The following is a 20403-nucleotide window of genomic DNA, read 5'->3' as shown; positions in this document are numbered from 1 at the left end:
CCGGACCATAGGCCATCTCTTTCACCCAGAACATCTCAGGAGAGTTTCCTCCTCTTCTTCCGCTGGTAACAGTATAAAGGCTGCATCCATCTCAGATTCTGAGAGTTCCTTGAAGCTTGACGGAGAGGGAGAACAGCCTTTCTTGCTATTCTGAGGGGCCAGGTATGTTTTGCTCCTGCCCCATTTGCACAGTAGCAGCCCTCAGAGATCCATATGTTTGTTCAGAACTGCCTCACCTGCCCAAAATTTGCATGGCAGAGGACCTGACGTCACGTCAACATCACCTCAAACCTATACAGGGCCATTTCTGTGGTTCCAGCACCAAACTTTGTCCCCTGAAGTAAACTGTCTCTCTTGCTTAGAGGAGGCATATGGCCGGCACTGACGTTCCTGCTTCCGTTTCACCCTCCACCCCAGGACTGAGAATATCAGGTTTAACCTGGTATGGAGTCTTCTCCTCATCAGCAAGTCTGCTGGAGTATCCATGTAGTTGCAGGAAGGGTGATCCAATAATCAAACAGGAACCGGGACGGTTTGGTCTCGAGTGAAGCTGGAGGCTGTTTCTTTAAGCCTGCCTTCAACGTTTGGACTGCTCTTTCTGCTAGACCATTGAACGATGGAACGTATGGAGCTGACTGAACATGCCAAATGCCATTCGACTTTAGGAAATACTTGAATCCCGTGCTGGTAAATGGCATCCTATTGTCCGTGGCCAACATTTCCAGGAGTCCGTGTATCGCAAACAATGCTCGTAGCTTTTTGTCATCGTTGAATTTCCCAAATGAACTCGATGTATGTCCAGCCATTTTGAATGGGCATCCACAATGACCAGGAACATTGAGCCCATGAAATGACAAGTCCAGTCGAAGTGTAACCGAGTCCAGGGTTTACCCAGCTGTTCCCATGAATATGGGGCACTGTCAGTTGTCATTTTTGTCCTTGTTGGCACCTGGGCACTGCACCACCAATGCAGGTACATTGACATCCAATCCTGGCCACCGGACATAATGCCTTGCAACATTTTCATTTTGGAAGCCCCTGGATGACCCTGGTGGAGTTCAGCTAGTATCTGGGAGTGATCTTTACTCGGGATATTCACTCTTGCTCCCTGTAGTGAAATGCCATCCTCCACGTTGATCTGTTTTTGTTGGGTGCAGGAAGGCTTCGATCTTGGTTGTGAAGGCCCTTCTGTTTCCCCCATTATCACCAGCTTTTTTAGTTTTGCCATGACAGGATTTTTGTGTCCGCAGTTGGATATTGTCAGTGGTAATCAGAAGGGTGCCCAGAAAGCTTAAAACCAAAACAGATTCTTCCAGGGGAGGCACCACTGGTGGAGCATCTGCCAGTAGCAGGTGCTCAAGGCATCTGCATTTGCCACTAGGCCTCCTGGACAGTGTTTCAACTTGTAATTGTACTCACTGAGAATAAGGGCCCACCGGTGAATTCAACCAGAAGTTACAGGCAGCACAGCCTTGTCTTCTTTAAGTAGCCTTAGCAGGGGTTTGTAGTCTGTTACTATGACAAATCTATGTCTGTAAAGGTATTGGTGGAATTTTCTCACAACAAAGATGACTGCCAAACCTTCCTGCTCTGTCTAGGCATATTTGTGCCCGGCATCAGCCAAAGTCCAGAAGCATTATACAATCGGGCATTCCTATCCGTTTGGCCACCAGTGAGCCAACAGTACCTCAATAACTGTATGGGCAGGCTTCACATGTCAGTATCGCCTCTCACTTCAGATGGGAGTAGGCCAACACCTTGGATGACGATAGCTGCTTTTTCACTTACTTAAAGATGACTTCTTGGTTATGCCAACATTTCCAAGGTTGGCCCTTTTTCAACAGCAGGTGCAAGCATGTCAGGATGGAGGCCAGGTGATATATGAATTTCCGTTCTTAATTCGCCAACACAAGGAAAGACCTAAGCTCCGATACAGACTTAGGAGTCGGGGCACATTTGATCGCCCCACTTTTTCTGTAACACAGTTTTGTTGACTTTGTAGCCCAAGGATATCACTTGGGGTGCTTGGAACACATATTTTTTCCTTCTAAAGTGTACACCTGCCTGTGAGAAACGTTTATGCACTATATCAAAGTTTACCAAGTGCTCTTTACTGGTCTTCCTAGTTATTAGCATGTCATCCAGATAAATGGCACCTTGCGGTAGCCTTTGTAAAATGTTCTCCATCATCTGCTAGGAAAGGGTGCAAGTTGGTGATACCCCAATTGGCAATCTGGTATATTGGTATAGGTAGGCATGGCACATGTCCAGCTTCATGAAGGACAGCGCCCCACCATCAGCTTTGTATACAAGTCCTCTGTATGAGGGATCGGGTATTTATCCAGCTGTGAGAAGAGGTTTACTGTTCGCTGAAAATCCCCACAAAAGGGAACCAAGCTGTCAGGTTTCATGATCAGTACAACCGGTGCCGCCCGTTGTACAAACTGCACTGGTGTGATGATTCCTTCACTTTCCAGCCTCCTGATTTCCACCTCTACGTTTGCTCGTAAGGCAAATGGCACTGGACGGGCCTTTCAAAACCGTGGAATTGTTTCCTAGTCAACATGCAAAGTGGCCTTGACCCCTGTGATGCTCACTAGCCCTTCTTGAAAAACTTCTGGGTATTTAATTAGGACTTCACTCAGGCAGCCATTTTCTAATTAAAAAATATTGTGCCATCAAGGTGAACCTTTCTCAACCAATCCCACCCCCAATAGACTTGGACCCGAGCCTCTTACTACTATAAGTGGTGACTGCACCGACTGTTTCACAAAGGAGACTGGAACTAAAGTCGTACTCTTAATCTGTAATGGTTCCCCGGTGTACATTCTCAGTTCGGCCAAAGTCTTGTGCAAACTAGTGGGGTTGGAGTCAGAGCGAATCTTGTTAATTTAGGTTCTGCAACCACTGATACAGCTGTACTGGTACCGTTCTCCATGAGTACCAGGTGACCATTCAATCAGACATTTGTTTTAATTGAATCAAAGAACTCCTACAGTGTGAAAGTTAGGCTGTTCAGCCCATCCAGTCCAAACCAACCCTCCGAAGAGCAGACCACGCAGACCCAACTCCCTGTAACCTTGCATTTGCCATGGCTAATCCACCTGGCCTGTACACCCCTGAACACTATGGGCAATTTAGCATGGCCAATACACCTAAACTACACATGTTTGAACTGTAAGAGGAAACTGGATGTACAATATCACACAGACAGTCGCCCAAGGGTGAAATTGAATCTGGGTCCGTTGCGCTATGAAGCAGTAGCGCTAACTACTGAGCCATGTTGCTAAGCAATTTAACTGTTCCAACCCACATGTAGGGGGACGTTCCAGGGTGTGCACTGTCCTAGATACTGACCTACGAGTTTACTTACTCAAGTCAGGCCTTGTAGGACTCCTTTGATGTCTTGACCCCACATGCCGGCAGCAACTACAATGGCTTGCCAGCCCAGATCCTGAAGAATTCTTTAGCCATTTGGCCAAGGATCAGCTTTGTTGTAGGGTTTTGCTGTGGGCTAACTTTGAGTCCCTCTGCTCAGGATATGCCCTGAATAAGGCTCTGCGATGGCCTACACTCAAGTGGTTTTCCCCAAGCTCAGTCAGACAGGTGAGGGTTTCTACTTCCATTGGGGTGCTCTGTAGCTCCTATGCTCCATTTGTTGCATTTTCTAATGACAATTCCAGTTGTAGTGCCTGTTTGAAGTCCAGTTGGGCTTTAGGTGGTAGGCACTTTTTCATGGTTACATCATTAATCTCACATACCAAACGGCCTCTCAGATCTCATTCAGGGTTAACCCAAAATCACATGCCTCTGCCAGTCATCTTAATCTTGTCAAAAATCCCGATGCAGATTCCCCTGGTTCTCGAACAGGTGAAATAAAACTCAGAATTAAAGGTGGTTGCGGTCATAATATTCATTAACTGAATTTGTCAATTCTTGAAAAGTTTTAGTATCTGATACCTCAGGGATAGTCAAGCTCCTAATAACCAAAAATGCTGCAGGTCAGCAAACAGTCAGAAGGATTACTCATTGCTTTACTCATTACTCATTGCCCCAATGCTGTTTGCGCAGAAAAAAAAATTGGATTCTTTCCACATACTGGGCCCAGTCTTTGACAGCAGGATCTAATGAGTCAAGCTTCCCAAATAAAGGCATGATGTCAGAAATGTTTATCCCAACTCAAAGATGACTATTGCGAGTGAATCTTGTTCAGGCACGTAATGTTTTCTCTCGTCACCAGTGAAATAACTGCACCAAGTATCCCATCAAAAACATGTACACAGTACATGGGCTATGACCAGCCAGCTCAAAGCCAGTCCCCAGACTGAGGAGCCCTTCTGAATCTACTGTTTATATCTGTCAGCCAGGGCTCCCTGATTGGCCCAGGTTAACAGCCGCAGTCAAGGATCTAATAGTCAATGCACCTGGCCTTGGTTCCAATCATACAAATGCTAACATCAGATTTTATTCATTTTCATTACATTTTTCCACCTTTCTTGCCATCACTCACACCACACACGGGAAACCTGCCCACATTCTCAATTCTATAAGTAGCACAGTATGTGATGAAACAGGAAGCAGACAAGAAATCAATAATTCCTAATTTTGCTAATGGAGGTAACTTGTTAGTGTCACTCCAAGTAGTTGGTGAATTTTTAAAGGCGAGGTTTAGTGGACCTTATCAAATCAAAAGGAAATTGAGAGAGGTGAATTATTTGATAAGAATGTCAGATAGAAGGAGATCTCACAGAGTATGTCATGTGAATATGCTCAAAAAGTATTTTGATAGGGAAGGAAAGCAAAAGGAGAGTGTGTTACTTGTTACAACATGGGTGAAGAACCAAGTTCAGATGATTCTTAATTGGATATTCTTCAATTCAAATTGGATAAGGAGGAAGTTTCATTGAAAATTGGGATAAAGTATTAAGTTACCTTCCAGTGGAAAATCAAAATGACCTGAAAGAGTTATTACAATCAAATGGGGAGATACGTGGGAATAAGTACATATCTAATTATGCATGATGCAGATATAGGAAATGCTGTTCTAATTAAGCATATCCTTATAGACATAACCTTCTAAAATTGGCACAGATTTAAAAAGAGATTGAACACATGCTCAAAGTCAACATAATCAAAATGTGTTGCAGTGAATGGAATACACATGGATTGGACCAGTTTAGAGTCATGTCATTTGCTATGAAAATTGTGCCAGCCACATTTCAAAGACTAACCAATAAAGTCATTTCAGGATTACCCAAGTGTCGTATACATTGGTGATCTGGTGGTTTTTAGTCACACACGAAAGGAACATTTGGAACATCTATCAGAATTGTCTGATCGACTTCAGGAGGTGTGCTTGATGATATACTTGGCTAAGAGTGAGTTTGCAAAAGCTCAAGTCCTGTTCCAGGGCCACGTTACAGGAGAGGTGAAATCAAAGATTATTGGAGAGGTTCCCGTACCATCAACGAAGAGGGAAGTAGTACAATTCCTGCCACTGAGTGTTTTTTTAATTGGAAATTTGAACTGAATTTTAACAGCACAGTTGCTCCACTGATTGACTTACACACAACCTTTCAAGGTGGCTATCGATGAGAAGGTAAAAAGACGAATTGGGTACTTGTCCAGAAAATTGAATAATAATAAACATTCCACACTTCAGAGGGAAACCTTGAGCTTGGTGTTGGTGTTGCAACATTTCAGTAATGTGTCTGAAACAATTGTATATACTAATCATAACTCCTTAAAATTTATGGTATGTGGCACAAATAGTGACTTCAGTATAAGGCCCAGCTTTTCATGCTCCACTTGCTGGTTAATACCAGCACAACTGTTTCTACCAAGTTCAGGATAATCTCAAATAATGATGAATTACCATTTTCACATTTTATAAACTCTGCTGAACTAATTCCCTCCTTATATGTGGTATTTATCTTTCATACTTTATTTAAATTGTTTGTCTTAGAACTAATGTAACTACCTGCACTGTGGTAAGTAGAATTTATCAAGAACGTGTCTTGTCAGAAAGCAGGCAAGTGTTCTCACAATATTAAACAAACAAGCGCCTCATACTGACCTAATGAGGAAAGGAAAAAAAATTGCCATATTAAGTTCAGTTCATAGTCTGTTTATTTTGTTCACAATTATTCATTCATTGCTTTTACAAAATACACTCCATCACCTGGTGTCAGAATGTCTAAATTTTGCATTCTGCATGTTTTGTTATACGGATGTTGACTTTTCTTTGCCTGAAAAAGAATGCAGAATACTCAGTGTAAGGTACTGCTACAGCTCCTTATTGCCTTTCATTACTGACAAATCAGACAACTGAGCACAGATACTGTTGATATGGAAGCAAGAACTTTAGCGAATTTTTAAACTAAAGGATGAAAAACAGAGTTTAAGGTGATACTGGCAGATATTCAGGAAATACATTTGTGTGATCTCATTATATTCCCACACAAAAACTCAACACAAAGCCATTACTCATTACCGTAGCCTTGGAATGTTCTCAACCATCTGCTTATTTTCCCCGGGTCTAGCTACACCCTAATTTTAGTCAACATATAATAGTGTTACAGTAACAAACTTACTGACTGTAAGGTAAGTCCTGCACTTTCTAATTTTATTGGTTACTATTGAATTGGATATGACAACAATTAGTCTTCCTCTTCAAAGGTTGCCTATGCAAATAGTGGTTCTAAATTTCCTCAGACCTTCTGCCACCTTGACACCAGAACTTTGTTTCCCCATGTATAAGGTGTTCTGTACCACTTCAAGCATGTTAATTACAGCACTCCAACAGCATAGAACAGAAGACTGCCATTTAGCTGCTTGAACATGCAATCTCATTCAATTACATCATAACTTCTGTACCTCAATACCATTTAGGTGTTTTATCCCCAAAGCCTTACCAACTTTGCCTAACAAAAATCCATTTCCTTTCATGAGAACTCCAATTATCTCAGCAGTAAATTTTAGATGTCTACTGGCTATTGTGTGAAAAGATCAGAAGATTTTTTTGCCTTATTTGGTACTACATTCAATTAAAAAGTCCAGGAGTCTTATCAAATAACTTACTGTGAAACCATTATTAAAGTTTGTAATTGATAAACAGTTTTTGCTATTTAGGATGTATATGTTTAGCTCAGTGTTGGTGTAATCAGTTTGTATATGGTATACAATATATGGTAGAGATTTCTGCACAAACAGGTAAGTTTCGCTTTCAGATGATTCATATTCATATCCTTTAAAGTGAAAGAATTAATTCACTCACTTGATCTCAAGACACATCAAGCACTCATTTGAGTACGTGTTGCCATCTGTGCCACAGACAGGAGCATAATTCCTCGCACACGCTGGCAAAATGTATTTATCACAGGCAGGCTACAAGAGATGGAGAGTTGCACAAGTCAATACTAATATTCAAATATTGTAAAATCCTTTTTTAAGTATCAGATGACAAGTTATGATCTTAGAGATAGTAAGAACTGTGGATGCTGGAGTCAGAGATAACACAGTGTGGAGCTGAAGGAACACAGCAGGCCGGGCAGCATCAGAGAAGCAGGAAAGTTGACGTTTCGGGTCGGGACCCTTCTTCAGGAATCTTCAGAAAATGCTCTTACCTGTTCAGTTTCTTCATTAATATTAATAGCTTTGGACATATCTGAAACATACAAAAATTCATATAGAATATAGTTATCTAATTACATGCTTAATGCACTGTGCACTTTGTGGTAAAACAAAATCAACTACAATTCTACAGAAATATAACTGAAAGTAAACGAACCAGTCAATATGCATTCCCAATGCATTAAAATGTGTTGGGAATACAAATTCCAATTTGTCAGATCTTTTAAAATGCAAGATGAACAGGAACCTTTATCAAACAACATGCATCATCTAAATGGTTGAAATTGGTAATAAGCTTAATAGAATATGAGATAAATGAGCAAGTGTTAAAAGTTACAAATAAAAATATGCACAATAATTAACGCACTGTTGCCTACTTTTGCATATAAAGTACATTTTTAACACAAAAACAGAATACGGTACAGGAACTGCCAATTGACTAAATTCTGAAATGAATCAAAAGAGTTAAACTTGATGTTTTTAACAGATTTGCGTTTAGGTGCTGTATTGCCTCGTTTGTTGCAACAAGAGTGTTTTTTTACATTTCTTCTATTTGTAGGTATTGCTGACAAAATAATTAGGAACGCTGTAACATTCTATATATTGCCTTATTAATGAAAATATTTCTAAGCTTCTTACTCATCTTAAAGATTACAGTGAAACATACTGATGCAAACTTTACTTACCAGAAAAAATGAAAGCCACAAGGGCAGCAATGAGGAAAGACTTTGTTACCTTCATGCTCAGTTTCCAGGGTAACTTTGACCCCCTTGGTTTCAGCAGTATTTATATCTTTACACGATCCTAGACAGTATGTTTGTGACATCATTAGCATATGACAAAAGATAAGTCATTGCACAACCTGATACCTGCAACAGTTGTATTACTGTTTTCCTATGTTTCCTATCACTTTCAATGCTACTTTCTAAATGTTATACTTTCAATGCATTTGTTTAAGAGATGGGCATTAATTGAATCATTTGCAACTCCATGAATCAGGAATATTTTGACTTAAAGTACTGATTCCTTACACAGCATTAATGAAATTACAGTTGTCAATATATATTTACTTAAACAATGTATTATGAATATATGTCAAAACTAAGATAATTTCTCCATTCTCTTAACAAGTTATGATGATTACCTAAATCCATTTTTTCCTCAGTCAGACAAGTACTAATAACTACAAACATGGATTTCAATAGACAACGAAAGAGGCTATATTTATAGAGTTTGCAAATAAATTATAATTTAAATACATATGCAAAGCACCCTGTAGCAATGTGCATAAAATCTGTACCAACAACACCCAGAATACATTCTTATTGGTTTAGCAAAGGCTAAGCATTTGGGGATGAAAGGCAAGGAAGCAATGACAACCATTCCCTAGCTTCTAGAGTTCTCAAAGCGTAGTTTAAGAAAGAGTGCTTCACTTAAACCAGCTTTCCTATTTTATTCTCTGATTCCCAAAAGTTGGACATAGTCATACTTAAAGAGCCAAAATACTGGAGCTTTCTTTCAACGATCACACCATGTGCTGTAGATTGGTTCCTTGAAGCTCAGCACACAGACTGTAGCACCGTAATGAGATATTTGGCATCCTGAATATTTAAGTATACATGCACATAACAATATCATTCTTATCTTTTTACTAATAATGTTACAATATGACATCCCGTGTCTTCAAAATCACCACAATACATCAAAGCAACTGCTTCAATGATTAACGTTTAAAAAAATACGTAGAAACTAAAAAAGATTAAGAATTGACTTTTACACTTAAACTGGTAAAAGAAAGCACAGTGGAAACTAAAAAGCTGCATAAGAATGTAAAGCCTAGTCAGGGTTTGGTTGAGAAGAAAGTGCCAGTTCTCTTTAAAGAATTTACTTGTATGGGTAAGGTTTACTCATGTTTGTCAGGAGGAGAAGGTAAAGAAATTAAAACTTGAGAGATATGGGAATAAGTCAAACTTTGATGGTGAGAAATGAGAAGATATGTAATTCAGAAGTAGTATTACCAGAAAATGTGGTAATACATGGAATTCATGGTGAGAAAAGCTGTGTTCCATTATATAAAGTGCAGTTGGAGAGCCTGGTGAAAAGTGGTGAAGTGGTGGTAGGACCAATAGGGAAAATCTCAGTTTCAAAAATACTGTTTATCGTTGGTGAAGATATAACTGGATCGCAGGTGGGAGTGATAAGGAAGTTGAAGTACAATGATCAGAAACTATGCTTGATCAAATGGTTGAGAAAAAACAAGAACAGGTGGAGGAAAGAGTGGATATTTTTAGTTCAGAGAAATTAGCTGAATTACAGCAAAATGAGGGGAAAAAATAAAGCAGTTGTATCAAAAAGAAAAACAGAAGAAGAATCTGAGTTTATCCCAGAATGTTACTATCTTAAAAATTACATCTTGATGAGGAAATGGAGACCATCACATATTCAGGTGGATAAGAAATGGGCAGAAGTTCATCAAGTTACGTTACTGGTAGGTTATAGAAAGGAAGTGTTGCAGGTAGCACATGAATTAGCGGTAGGAGGTCATTTGGCAGTAAGGAAAACACAAGCCAAAATACAAAAACATTTTTATTGGCCTGGGCTGCATAAGGATGTCGTTGAATTTTGCTGAACATGTCATACGTCAGGTAATTGGAAAACCTCAGGAAAACATAAAACCAGCACCCTTACTACCCATTCCCACATTTGAGCAACCTTTCACAAGAGTCTTAATTGATCGAATAGAATCCCTACATAAAACAAAATGTGGTAATCAGTATTTGTTGACCAAAATGGATGTGTCTACTAGATTTCCAGAGACAATTCCATTGTGCAGTATCATGGCTGAAAGGATTGTAGAAGAGTTACTCATTTTTTTTTTACTAGATATGGACTAGCCACAGAAATTAAATCATATCCAGGGTCAAAGTTTGCATCAAAGTTATTCAAGGAAGTTGTGGATAGCTAGGAAAAAAACAATTCAAACCCACTGCATACCATCCAGAATTGAAGGGAGCATTTAAAGACCATGTTGAGAGCTTATAGTCAAGACTATCCAGAGAATTCGATAAAGGAATTCCATTTGTACTTATTACAATTAGGGATGCACCATTATATCAACTAAATTCAGTCCATTTGAATTAGGTCTTGGCCATGAGGTGAGAGGACCACTGAAATTAATTAAGGAGAATTTGATGAGTCAGAGTTCAGAAACCACACATTTAGACTATGTGTCAAATTTTAGGGAAAGTTTAAATAGAGTGGGTGAGTTGGCTAGACAGCATTTGAAAGTAGCACAGCATGTGATGAAACAGGATGCAGACAAGATATCAAAAATTCCTAATTTTGTGGCTGGAGAGAAGGTGTTAGTGTTACTCCCAGTGGTAGGTGAACATTTAAAGACAAGGTATAGTGGGCCTAAACAAATTGTGCAGGAAATTGAGTGAGGTGAATTATTTGATAAGAACATCAGATAAAAGGAAATTTCACAGAGTATGTCATGTGAATATGTTCGAAAGGTATTTTGATGAGGAAGGAAAGCAAAAGGAGAATGTGTTACTGATTACAACACAGGGTGAAGAACAAGTTCTGATGATTCTGAATTGAATATTCTTCAAATCAAATTCAGCAATAAGGAAGTTCTCAAAAATGGGGATAAATTAGTGAATTCCTTTCCAGAGGAAAATCAAAATGACCTGAAAGACTTATTACAATTGCATGGGGAGATATGTGGGAATAAATTGGGAACTACTAATCTGATTATGTATGAAGTAGATATAGGAAATCCTGTTCCAATTAAACAACATCCTTATAGACTTAACCTTCTAAAGTTGGCACAGGTTCAAAAAGAGATTGAAAGTATGAGCAAAGACAATCTAATCAAATTGAATTGCAGCGAATGGAGATCACCCATAGTAATGGTGCCAAAATCAGATGGTACCCAAAGATTATGCATGGACTATTGCAAAGTCAATGCAGTTACAAAATCTGATTTATTTTCTACTCCATGTTTGGAGGACTATATTGAGAAGGTGGAACAAGCAACTTATATTTCAAAGTTTGAATTACTCAGAGGATACTTGCAGGTGCCTTTATTCGAAAGAATGAAGGAAATTTCAGCTTTTTGACACCATATAGATTGTACCAGTTTAAAGTCATGCCATATGGTATGAAAAATGCACCAGCCACATTTTAAAGGCTAACCATTAAAGTTGTTTAGGGATTACCCTGTTGTGTAGTTTACATTGATGTCCTGGTGATTTTTAGTCACACATAGAAGGAACATTTGCAGTATCTGTTGGCAATGCTTGATTGACTTCAGAAAGCAGGCTTGATGATAAACCTGGCTGAGAGTGAGATAACAAAATGCCCAAACCATGGTCCTGAGCCAAGTCATTGAAAATGGACAAATTATCCCATGAGATGTGAAAACAAAGGTTACCAGGGAGTTTCCCATTCTATCAGTGAAGAGGGAAGTACGACAATTCCTGGGAATGAGTGATTTTTTTATCAGAAGTTTGTACTGAATTTTATCAGTGTGATTGCTCCACTACTGATTTGTTGAAGAAGTGCAGAAAACTTCAGTGGACAGAGGAATGTCAGAAGGCATTTGACATCCTGAAAGCTATGTTAACTACTGCCCCAGTGTTAGCCACACCTAATTACGCACAGCCATTTAAGGTGGCTATCAATGCAAGTGATATGCGTGGTGGTGCTGTACTCTTGCAAGAAGATAATGAGAAGATACAAAGACCAATTGGGTATTTTTCCAGAAAACTGAATAATCATCAATAGAAATATTCCTCAGTTGAGTTTGGTGTTGGCCTTACAACATTTCAATATTTATATTGCCAATAATGTGTCTAGGACAATTGTATATACTGATCATAACCCCTTAAAGTTTTTGGAAAAAAATAAGGGTAAAAATTCCAGACTGGTTAGATGGAGCTTATTATTACAGCCATTCAATTTGAAAATTATACATATGGCAGGGTGAGATAACATAATTGCTGACACTTGACACGACTTCAATGAAGGAAAACAGAGCTATTCTGTGGTGGGAAAAAATGGACTGAAATGGAATGTAGTACTGAATATTTGCATGCTTCAAGTCAATGTAATATATATATATAGTAGTGTACTAACAGTGGAAGGCTAAAGGTTTTTAAAGGTGTAGTCATCATTGTATGTTGATAGATTATTTTTGAGTGTAGTCTGACGATACTATGGCTTTGAGGGCTATTTTGTTCATTTTTTATGAGAAAAGTTGAGACAGAGGTACAGAGCAGTCTACTCAAAGCCAATAGAGTAAACAGCTTGTGAGGCCTTGGGTTTTTTTTAAAGTTGGAACAATAGAAGCAACCTGAATGGGTGGGGTCAAGCTCCAACAACTCTAGGATTCTTACTTCTAGCTTTCTAAATTGCTGGGGTATTGAAGTTGGTTATGGAAGTTCTTTTTCCTTTCTCTGTTATAGCAAAAAGCTGGGGTTCTCTTCCTGTTGTAAAATAATTTGTTTCATGTGAAACTGATTTTACTTTGCCAAGGGTGTGTTTATGGATTGTTATTATATTGGAACAGTTAATTAGTAGTAGTTGATATATTTAATATTTTGTTAAGCTTTTTGAGTTACAGTAAAACCAATTCTTTTCCTTTCTTTTTATTTTGTCATATTCTAACTGTAGTGTAAAAATAAAATGTGTTTTGCTTAAAGTCAATAGTTTGACCAATCAAATTGCTTCTGGAACACAACGTCTTACACTTACCTTCAAATAAGAAAAAGTTAGTGTCGAGCCTATCGCCCTAGGGTTTGGTCTGGTCCTTAACAAAAAACATTTTCTTTATTCTCACACCAAATTAACACATTACCCATACGTTCTCACACTTACTTTCACAGACAAAATGTTTGGATACAAGATGAAAGTAATGTAAACATCAGTTTGAAGTTCACAATTGTACATGAAAATACTGGACATGACAATGTCAAACTTCTTGAATGTTGATGGAGCTACACACATCCAGGCATGTAGAGAATATTCCATCACAGTCCTGACTAAGGCCTTGTAGAAGGTGGAAAGGCTTAGTGGAGTCAGTAGGTGAGTACTTATTACAGAATACTTAACATGTAGCTTATTCTTCAAACCAGTTTTTATCCGGTTAGTCCAGTTAAATTTCTCATTAATGGTGATCCCCCAGGATGTTGATGGTAGGAGTAATTGGCAGTGGTACTGCTGTTGAATATCAAGGGAAAATAGTTAGACTATCTCTAGTTGGAGGTAGTCATTGATTAGCATTTGTGTAGCGTAAAATGTTATGTACTAGAAATTAGTTCAAGCCTGGTCTTGCATACAATTAATGATTTCAGCAGCTGTAATTAGAATAGAACAGTGTACAAATGTCATAGAACATCTCCACTTCTTCTCTGTATTATGAAGGTTATATTGTAAATGAAGCAGCTTAAGATGGCTTAGCCTGGGACATTGCTTCTGAACTCCAACATTGATGACCCAGAGATGAGATAATTGGACTTCAACAAGAAAAATCATCACCCTTTACCCTAGAAATGATCCCAACCAGTGGACAGCTTTCCCTGTGATTTCCATACATGCTGATATGGCGAAGCTGGTGGTTTGCCCATGCCAACCTTGTGATGAATGGTTGAGGAGATTAATGGCCATGAAGCATGCAGGATCATCGTCCTGAAGAAGCAACTACAGGGTGGCCAGGTTAGGTATAAGTCTCTCACCACTGACTTTATCTCCGTCCCTGGCATCTCTCTCCGAGCAAGCCTTCTCAATCATTGTGTCATGTTTAACTTTCTACCACTTATCAGCACCATCATTAGCACCACCTACTTCTATTTCCATAATATCACCTGACTTTGATCTTGTCTCCGTTTATCTTTTGCTGAAAACTCATCCATGCCATTGTTACCTATAGATGTAATTAATTCTATGACCTACTGGCCATTTACCAAACTACTATTAAAAGGCCTACTCCTGCACCTATTTCCTAACTTGTGGTCCAAGTGCCACTTCGATTTTAACACTGTATCCTTTTGTCAAATGGCTTCATACCTTATCTCATCTCAGTTCGGTAATCTCTTTTGGACTAGAACTCCCTAGATCTATCCATTACATGCTTTCTGGCCTATTCAGCATTTTTGAGTTTAGTTGTTCTACTAATGGTAACCATTCCTTCAGCTGCCTGGGCTTTGAAAAACCTTTGCAATATCTCTCTCTTTTATCACTTAGGTTGGTTCTTAAAACCTTTTTCAGTCACTAAGCTTTTTATCATCAGACTTAATATTTCTTAATGTGATTTGGTGTCATATTTTGTCTCATAATTCTCATGTAGGGTATGAATTCGGACACTGAATTAACTTAAAAGTGGCAACTTGTTGTTGTTATTGTTCCTGTGATGTTCTCTTTAAATTGCCAGGTTCAATGTTGACTGAGATTATGACTGAAATCTAGGAAATAAGAATTGCCTCACAATGTCCTCATTAACGTGGAATATAAATTTCAACTAAAACACTTCTGCGTCTTGCTGATTGAAGCCAAATGTGAATGTTATGGTATGTGGCACGAAAAGTAAATCAATGACTTCAGTATAACACCCAACCTTTCATTTTCCACTTTGCCAGTTAATACCAGTGCAACTGTTTCTGCCAAGTTCAGCACCTACTTTAAATAATGATAGACTGCCATATTCATAGTTTATAAACCCTGCTGAACTAATCCCCTCCTTATATGTGGTATTTATCTTTCATATTTTGTTTAATTAAATTGTTAGTCTTAGAACTAATGTAACTACCTGCACTGCGGTAAGTAGATGTTATCAAGAATGTGCCTTGTCAGAAAGCAGGTAAGTGCTCTCACAATATTAAACTAACAAGGACCTCATACTGACATATTAAGGAAAGAAAAACAAAAACATGCAGTACTAAGTTCTGTTTATTTTGTTCACAATTATTCATTCATTGTTTTTTACAAAATACACTCAGTCATCTGGTATCAGAATGTCTAACTTTTGCATTCTGCATGTTTCGTTATAGGGATGTTGACTGTTCTTTGCCTGAAAAAGAATGCAGAATACTCAGTGTAAGGTGCTGCTACAGCTCCTTATTGCCTTTCATTACTGACAAATCAGACAACTGAGCACAGATACTGTTGATATGGAAGCAAGAACTTTAGTGAAATTCTAAACCAGAGGATGAAAAACGAAGTTTAAGGAGATACTGGCAGATATTCAGGAAATACATTTGTTTTTGACCATCTGCTTATTTTCCCCTGGTTTAGCCACACCCTAATTTTAGTCGGTATATAGTAGTGTTATAGTTCAACAATGATATGGACTAGACCAGACACCCTCAAAATATTTTAAGAAGGTAACCTTAACCCTAACTTTCTCTTTTTAAAAGTAAATGTGAATTGCGTGTTCCAGATGCAACTGGTCAAACTACTAGACATTAAGCAAAACACTACTTATTTAAACACTATAGTTAAAATACAAAAAAAAAGAGGAATTTAGAATAACCTAACTATTGGTAACCTTAACCGAATAATAGATACAGTACCTGTTTCTAATTAACTGTTGCAATATAGTAACATCCTATAAACACACCCTTTGACAAAAAGGCAAATTCTGACACAGATTGTTACATGCACTTCTCCAATCCAGGAGGAAAAAAAACATCAGGAGAGATTTCAGAGAATGTAGCAGCTAGGAATCATTCGCTGAAGCTTCCAACTCTTCTGAAACCCCAAACTGCTTCTGCCTGGTAAAGCTAAAACAAAATTAGAAAGCCTGGTTTGTGAGAGCTGGCCACACCAATTCAAGCTGCTTCTATTGTTCCAATTTTCTGAAAAAACCTAAAGGCCTCATACATTGTTTACGAAAACCATCTTCAGTAGTCAGCTTGACAACTCTGCCCTAAAACATTCTTAAACAAAAACCAGGATAAAATATTCTTTTAAAGTGACAATATTGTGACAACAACTTTGCTGATCATAATGTAAGTCCTGCATTTTCTAATTTTATTGTTTATTATTCAATTGGATATGATGGCAATTAGTCTTCATCTTCAGAAGTTGCCTGTACAAATCGTGGTTCTAAATTTTCTCAGACATTCTGGCTCCCCTATGCTATAACATTGTCTTCCCATGTATATGTCTCCTGTGTGCCAAAGAAGGTAATCCAGAAGTTTCCCAATCAGAAACCATGGATGAACCAGGAGATCCATTGCCTACTGACGTCCAGGTTTGTGGCGTTCGAGTTAGACTACCCTGACCTTCACAGGAAATCCAGATACAACCTCTGTAAGGATATTAGAGACACCAAGAGGCAATACCAGGTAAGCTAGAAACCCCAGATGACATAATGGGTTATGTAGTGAAGCAGAACAGAATAGCAGACAAAAATACATCCCACTCTGATGCATTCAATGCATTTTATGCTCGTTTCAAACAGAAGGTCTGTGAATTGGTATCACCTGCCCCAACAGCATCAGATGCATCTGTTCCCTCATTCACCTCTGCAGACGTCAGATTGGCCTTTTTGAGAGTGAACCCACGGAAAGCCCAGATGGAGTCTCCGGCCGTGGCCTCAGGTTCTGCATGTACCAGCTGGCAGGGGTATTCACTAACAGATTTGCCTCTCTCCACCTGCTTCAAGAAGACCATTGATGGCAAAGAAAACTCATGCAGCATGCCTCAATGACTACCACCTGATGGCTCTGACCTCCACAGTTAGGAAGTGCTTTGAGAGGTTAGTCATAGCTCATATCAACTGTAGCCTCCCCACCTTGCAATTTGCCTACCATCACAACAGGTCCACGGTAGATGCCATTTCCCCGGTTCCTTCTGTCATCCCTGGAACATCTGGATAACAAGAATACCTATGTCAGGTTTCTACTTATTGACTGCAGCTCCACCTCCAACACTATAATCCCAACCAAACTAATCTTCAAACTCCGAAACCTAGGTCTCTCCTCTACCCTCTGCAACTGGATCCTCAACTTCCTGACCCACAGATCACAATCCGTGAGAACAGGCAACAACACCTGCTCCATGATAATCCTCAACACCGACACCTCGCAAGGCTGCATACGCAGCCCCTCACTATACTTCCGATACCCTCATGACTGTGTGGCCAAATTTCATCCTAACTCCATCTGTAAGTTCGCTGATGACGCCACCATTGTAGGTCGATCTTAAACAATGAGAAAACAGAATACAGGAAAGAGACTGCTTGATGGCATGGCATAAAGGTAACAACCTCTCCCTCAATGTCAGCAAAATGCTAAAAGGTGGTCACTAACTTCAGGAAGCAAGGTACTAAGGTGGAGATGGTCAAAAGTGTCAAGTTCCTAGGACTGATGGTCACCAATAATCTGTCCTGGTTGACCCACGTTGATCTGATGGTCAAGAAAGCACATCAATGCTTCCACTTCCTCAGGAGACTAAGGAAATTCAGCATATCTGAAAAGACTCTTACCAATTTTTATAGGTACAACACAGAAAGCATTCTATCCGGATTCATTACAGCTTGGTGTGGCAACTGGTCTGCCCAGGACAGTAAGAAACTACACAGAGTCGTGAACACAGCCCATTCCATCATACAAGCCAACTTTTCATCCATTGACTCCATTTACACTTATTGTTGCCTCAGGAAGGCAGCCAACATAATCAAAGACACCTCCCACCCCAGTTATAATCACTTCCAACCTCTTCCATCAGGCAGAAGACGCAAAAAGTTTAAACACACAGATTTAAGAGCAGCTTCTTCCCTGGACTTCTCAAACTTTAAAGATAATGTTGATCTCGCTTTTGTGCACTTTCCCTGCAGCCATAACATTGTATTTCTCTTTTCTATTATCTTTATGCACTTTGTATGGTATGATCTGCCTGTACTGCATCCAAAACAAAACCTTTCACTGTACCTAGGTACATGTAACAATACTAAATTAAATTAAATATGGTGTTCTGCATCACTTCAAGCAGCAGAGAACAGAACTCTACCATTTAACCCTTTGAACATGCAGTCTCTTTCAATTAGGTTATAACTGATCTTTACCTCAATACCATTCAGCTGTCTTATCCCCAAAACCTTACCAAACCTTGCCTAACAAGAATCTATTTCATGAGATTTCAATGATCTCAGCTACAAATTTTCATATTTTTACTGGTTGTTGTGCGAAAATATCAGAAGGATTGAAAATATACTGACTCAGTGCCTTGTTAATGATTTTATTTTCTATATTAGCTAACATCATTGGGCTATAGATTTAGGTTTATCATTTCCCTGTATGCATCTATTTGTGAAGAAAACTATTTATACTGTCCATCTGAAATTGAAATTTTTATTGTAATTTGATTTTGTTTTGCTTTATTTGGTTCTACATTCAATTAAAAAGTCCAGGAGTCTTATCAAATAACTTACTGTGAGACTATTATTAAAGTTTGTAATTGATAAACGATCATTCGCTATTTAGAATGTATATGTTTAGCTCAGTGTTTGTGTAATCAGTTTGCACATGGTATACAACATATGTTAGAGATATCTGTACAAATAGATACTTTTCGCTTTCAGATGATTCATATTCAAACCCTTTAAAGTGAAAGAATGAAATCACTCATTTGATCTCAAAACACATCATGCACTCACTTAAGTACGTGTTGCCATCTGTGCCACAGACAGGAGCATAATTCTTCACACATGCTGGCAAATTGTATTTATCAGAGGCAGGCTACAAGAGATGGAGAGTTTCATAACTCAATACTAAGATTCAAATACAGTAAAATATTTTTTTAAGTATCAGATGACAAATTATGATCTTACTTGTTCAGTTTCTTCATCAATATTAATAGGTTTGGATGCATCTGCAATATACAAAAATTTCATTTAGTATATAGTTATCTAATTACATGCTTAACTTCATGCATTGTGCATTAAAAACAAAACCAACTAAAGTTTTACAGAAGTAGAACTGAAAGTAAATGAACCAGCCAATATGTATTTCTAAAGCATTAAAATATGTTGAATATAAAAAATTCATTTTGTCAGATCTTTTAAATGCAAGATGAACATAAACCTTTATCAAACAACATGCATCATCTAAATGGATGACATTGGTAATAAGCTCAATAAAACATGAGATAAATGAGCAAATGTTAAAAGTTGCAAATAGAAATATGCACAATAAATAAGGGATTGTAGAATATGTTTGCATATAAAGTAAATTTGTAACACAAAACCAGAGCACGGTAAAGGAATTGCCAATTGAATAAATTCTGAAATGAATTGAAAGAGTGAAACTTGATTTTTTTAAACAGAATTGTTTCTAGGTGCTGTATTTGCCTTCTCATTCAGTTGCAAGAGGAGGTTTTATTTCATTTCTTCTATTTGCTGGTATTGCTGACGAAATAATTAGGAACTCTATTATCATTGGATATTATCACCCATTAATCAAAACATTTCTAAGCTTTTTACTCATTTTAAAGATTACATTGCAACACTATTTTTCTCAATCCAGTTTTTATTCTGCTTCTTACTTATTCATTCTATACCTAATACTCATAGAGTCATAGAGTCATACAGCACAGAAACAGACCCTTCGGTCCAACCATGCTGAACATAATCCCAAACTAAACCAATCCCACCTGCCTCCTCCTGGCCCATATCCGTCCAAATCTTTCCTATTCATATATCCATCCAAACGTCTTTTAAATGTTGTAATTGTACCCGCATCCACCACTTTATCAGGAAATTCATTC

At 38.4% G+C, this 20403-nt stretch overlaps 1 protein-coding gene across 1 annotated transcript; it reads right to left on the bottom strand.

Annotated features, from left to right (window-relative positions):
* Window positions 1–6111: 6111 nt before the first annotated feature.
* Window positions 6112–8415, bottom strand: LOC125484583 (trypsin inhibitor ClTI-1-like). The gene is made up of 4 exons (XM_048603987.1): window positions 8319–8415; window positions 7626–7666; window positions 7277–7386; window positions 6112–6248 (listed from the first exon to the last, which is right to left on the bottom strand). Exons 1-4 carry the CDS (start codon window positions 8371–8373, stop codon window positions 6197–6199), a joined length of 258 nt encoding a protein of 85 aa, XP_048459944.1. The 5' UTR covers window positions 8374–8415; the 3' UTR covers window positions 6112–6196.
* Window positions 8416–20403: the final 11988 nt, after the last annotated feature.

The sequence above is a fragment of the Rhincodon typus genome, chromosome 12 (genome assembly GCF_021869965.1).
Source record: "Rhincodon typus isolate 14 chromosome 12, sRhiTyp1.1, whole genome shotgun sequence".
In the NCBI taxonomy this organism is placed as follows: Eukaryota; Metazoa; Chordata; class Chondrichthyes; order Orectolobiformes; family Rhincodontidae; genus Rhincodon; species Rhincodon typus.
This window is presented reverse-complemented; position numbering and strand designations above follow the sequence as displayed.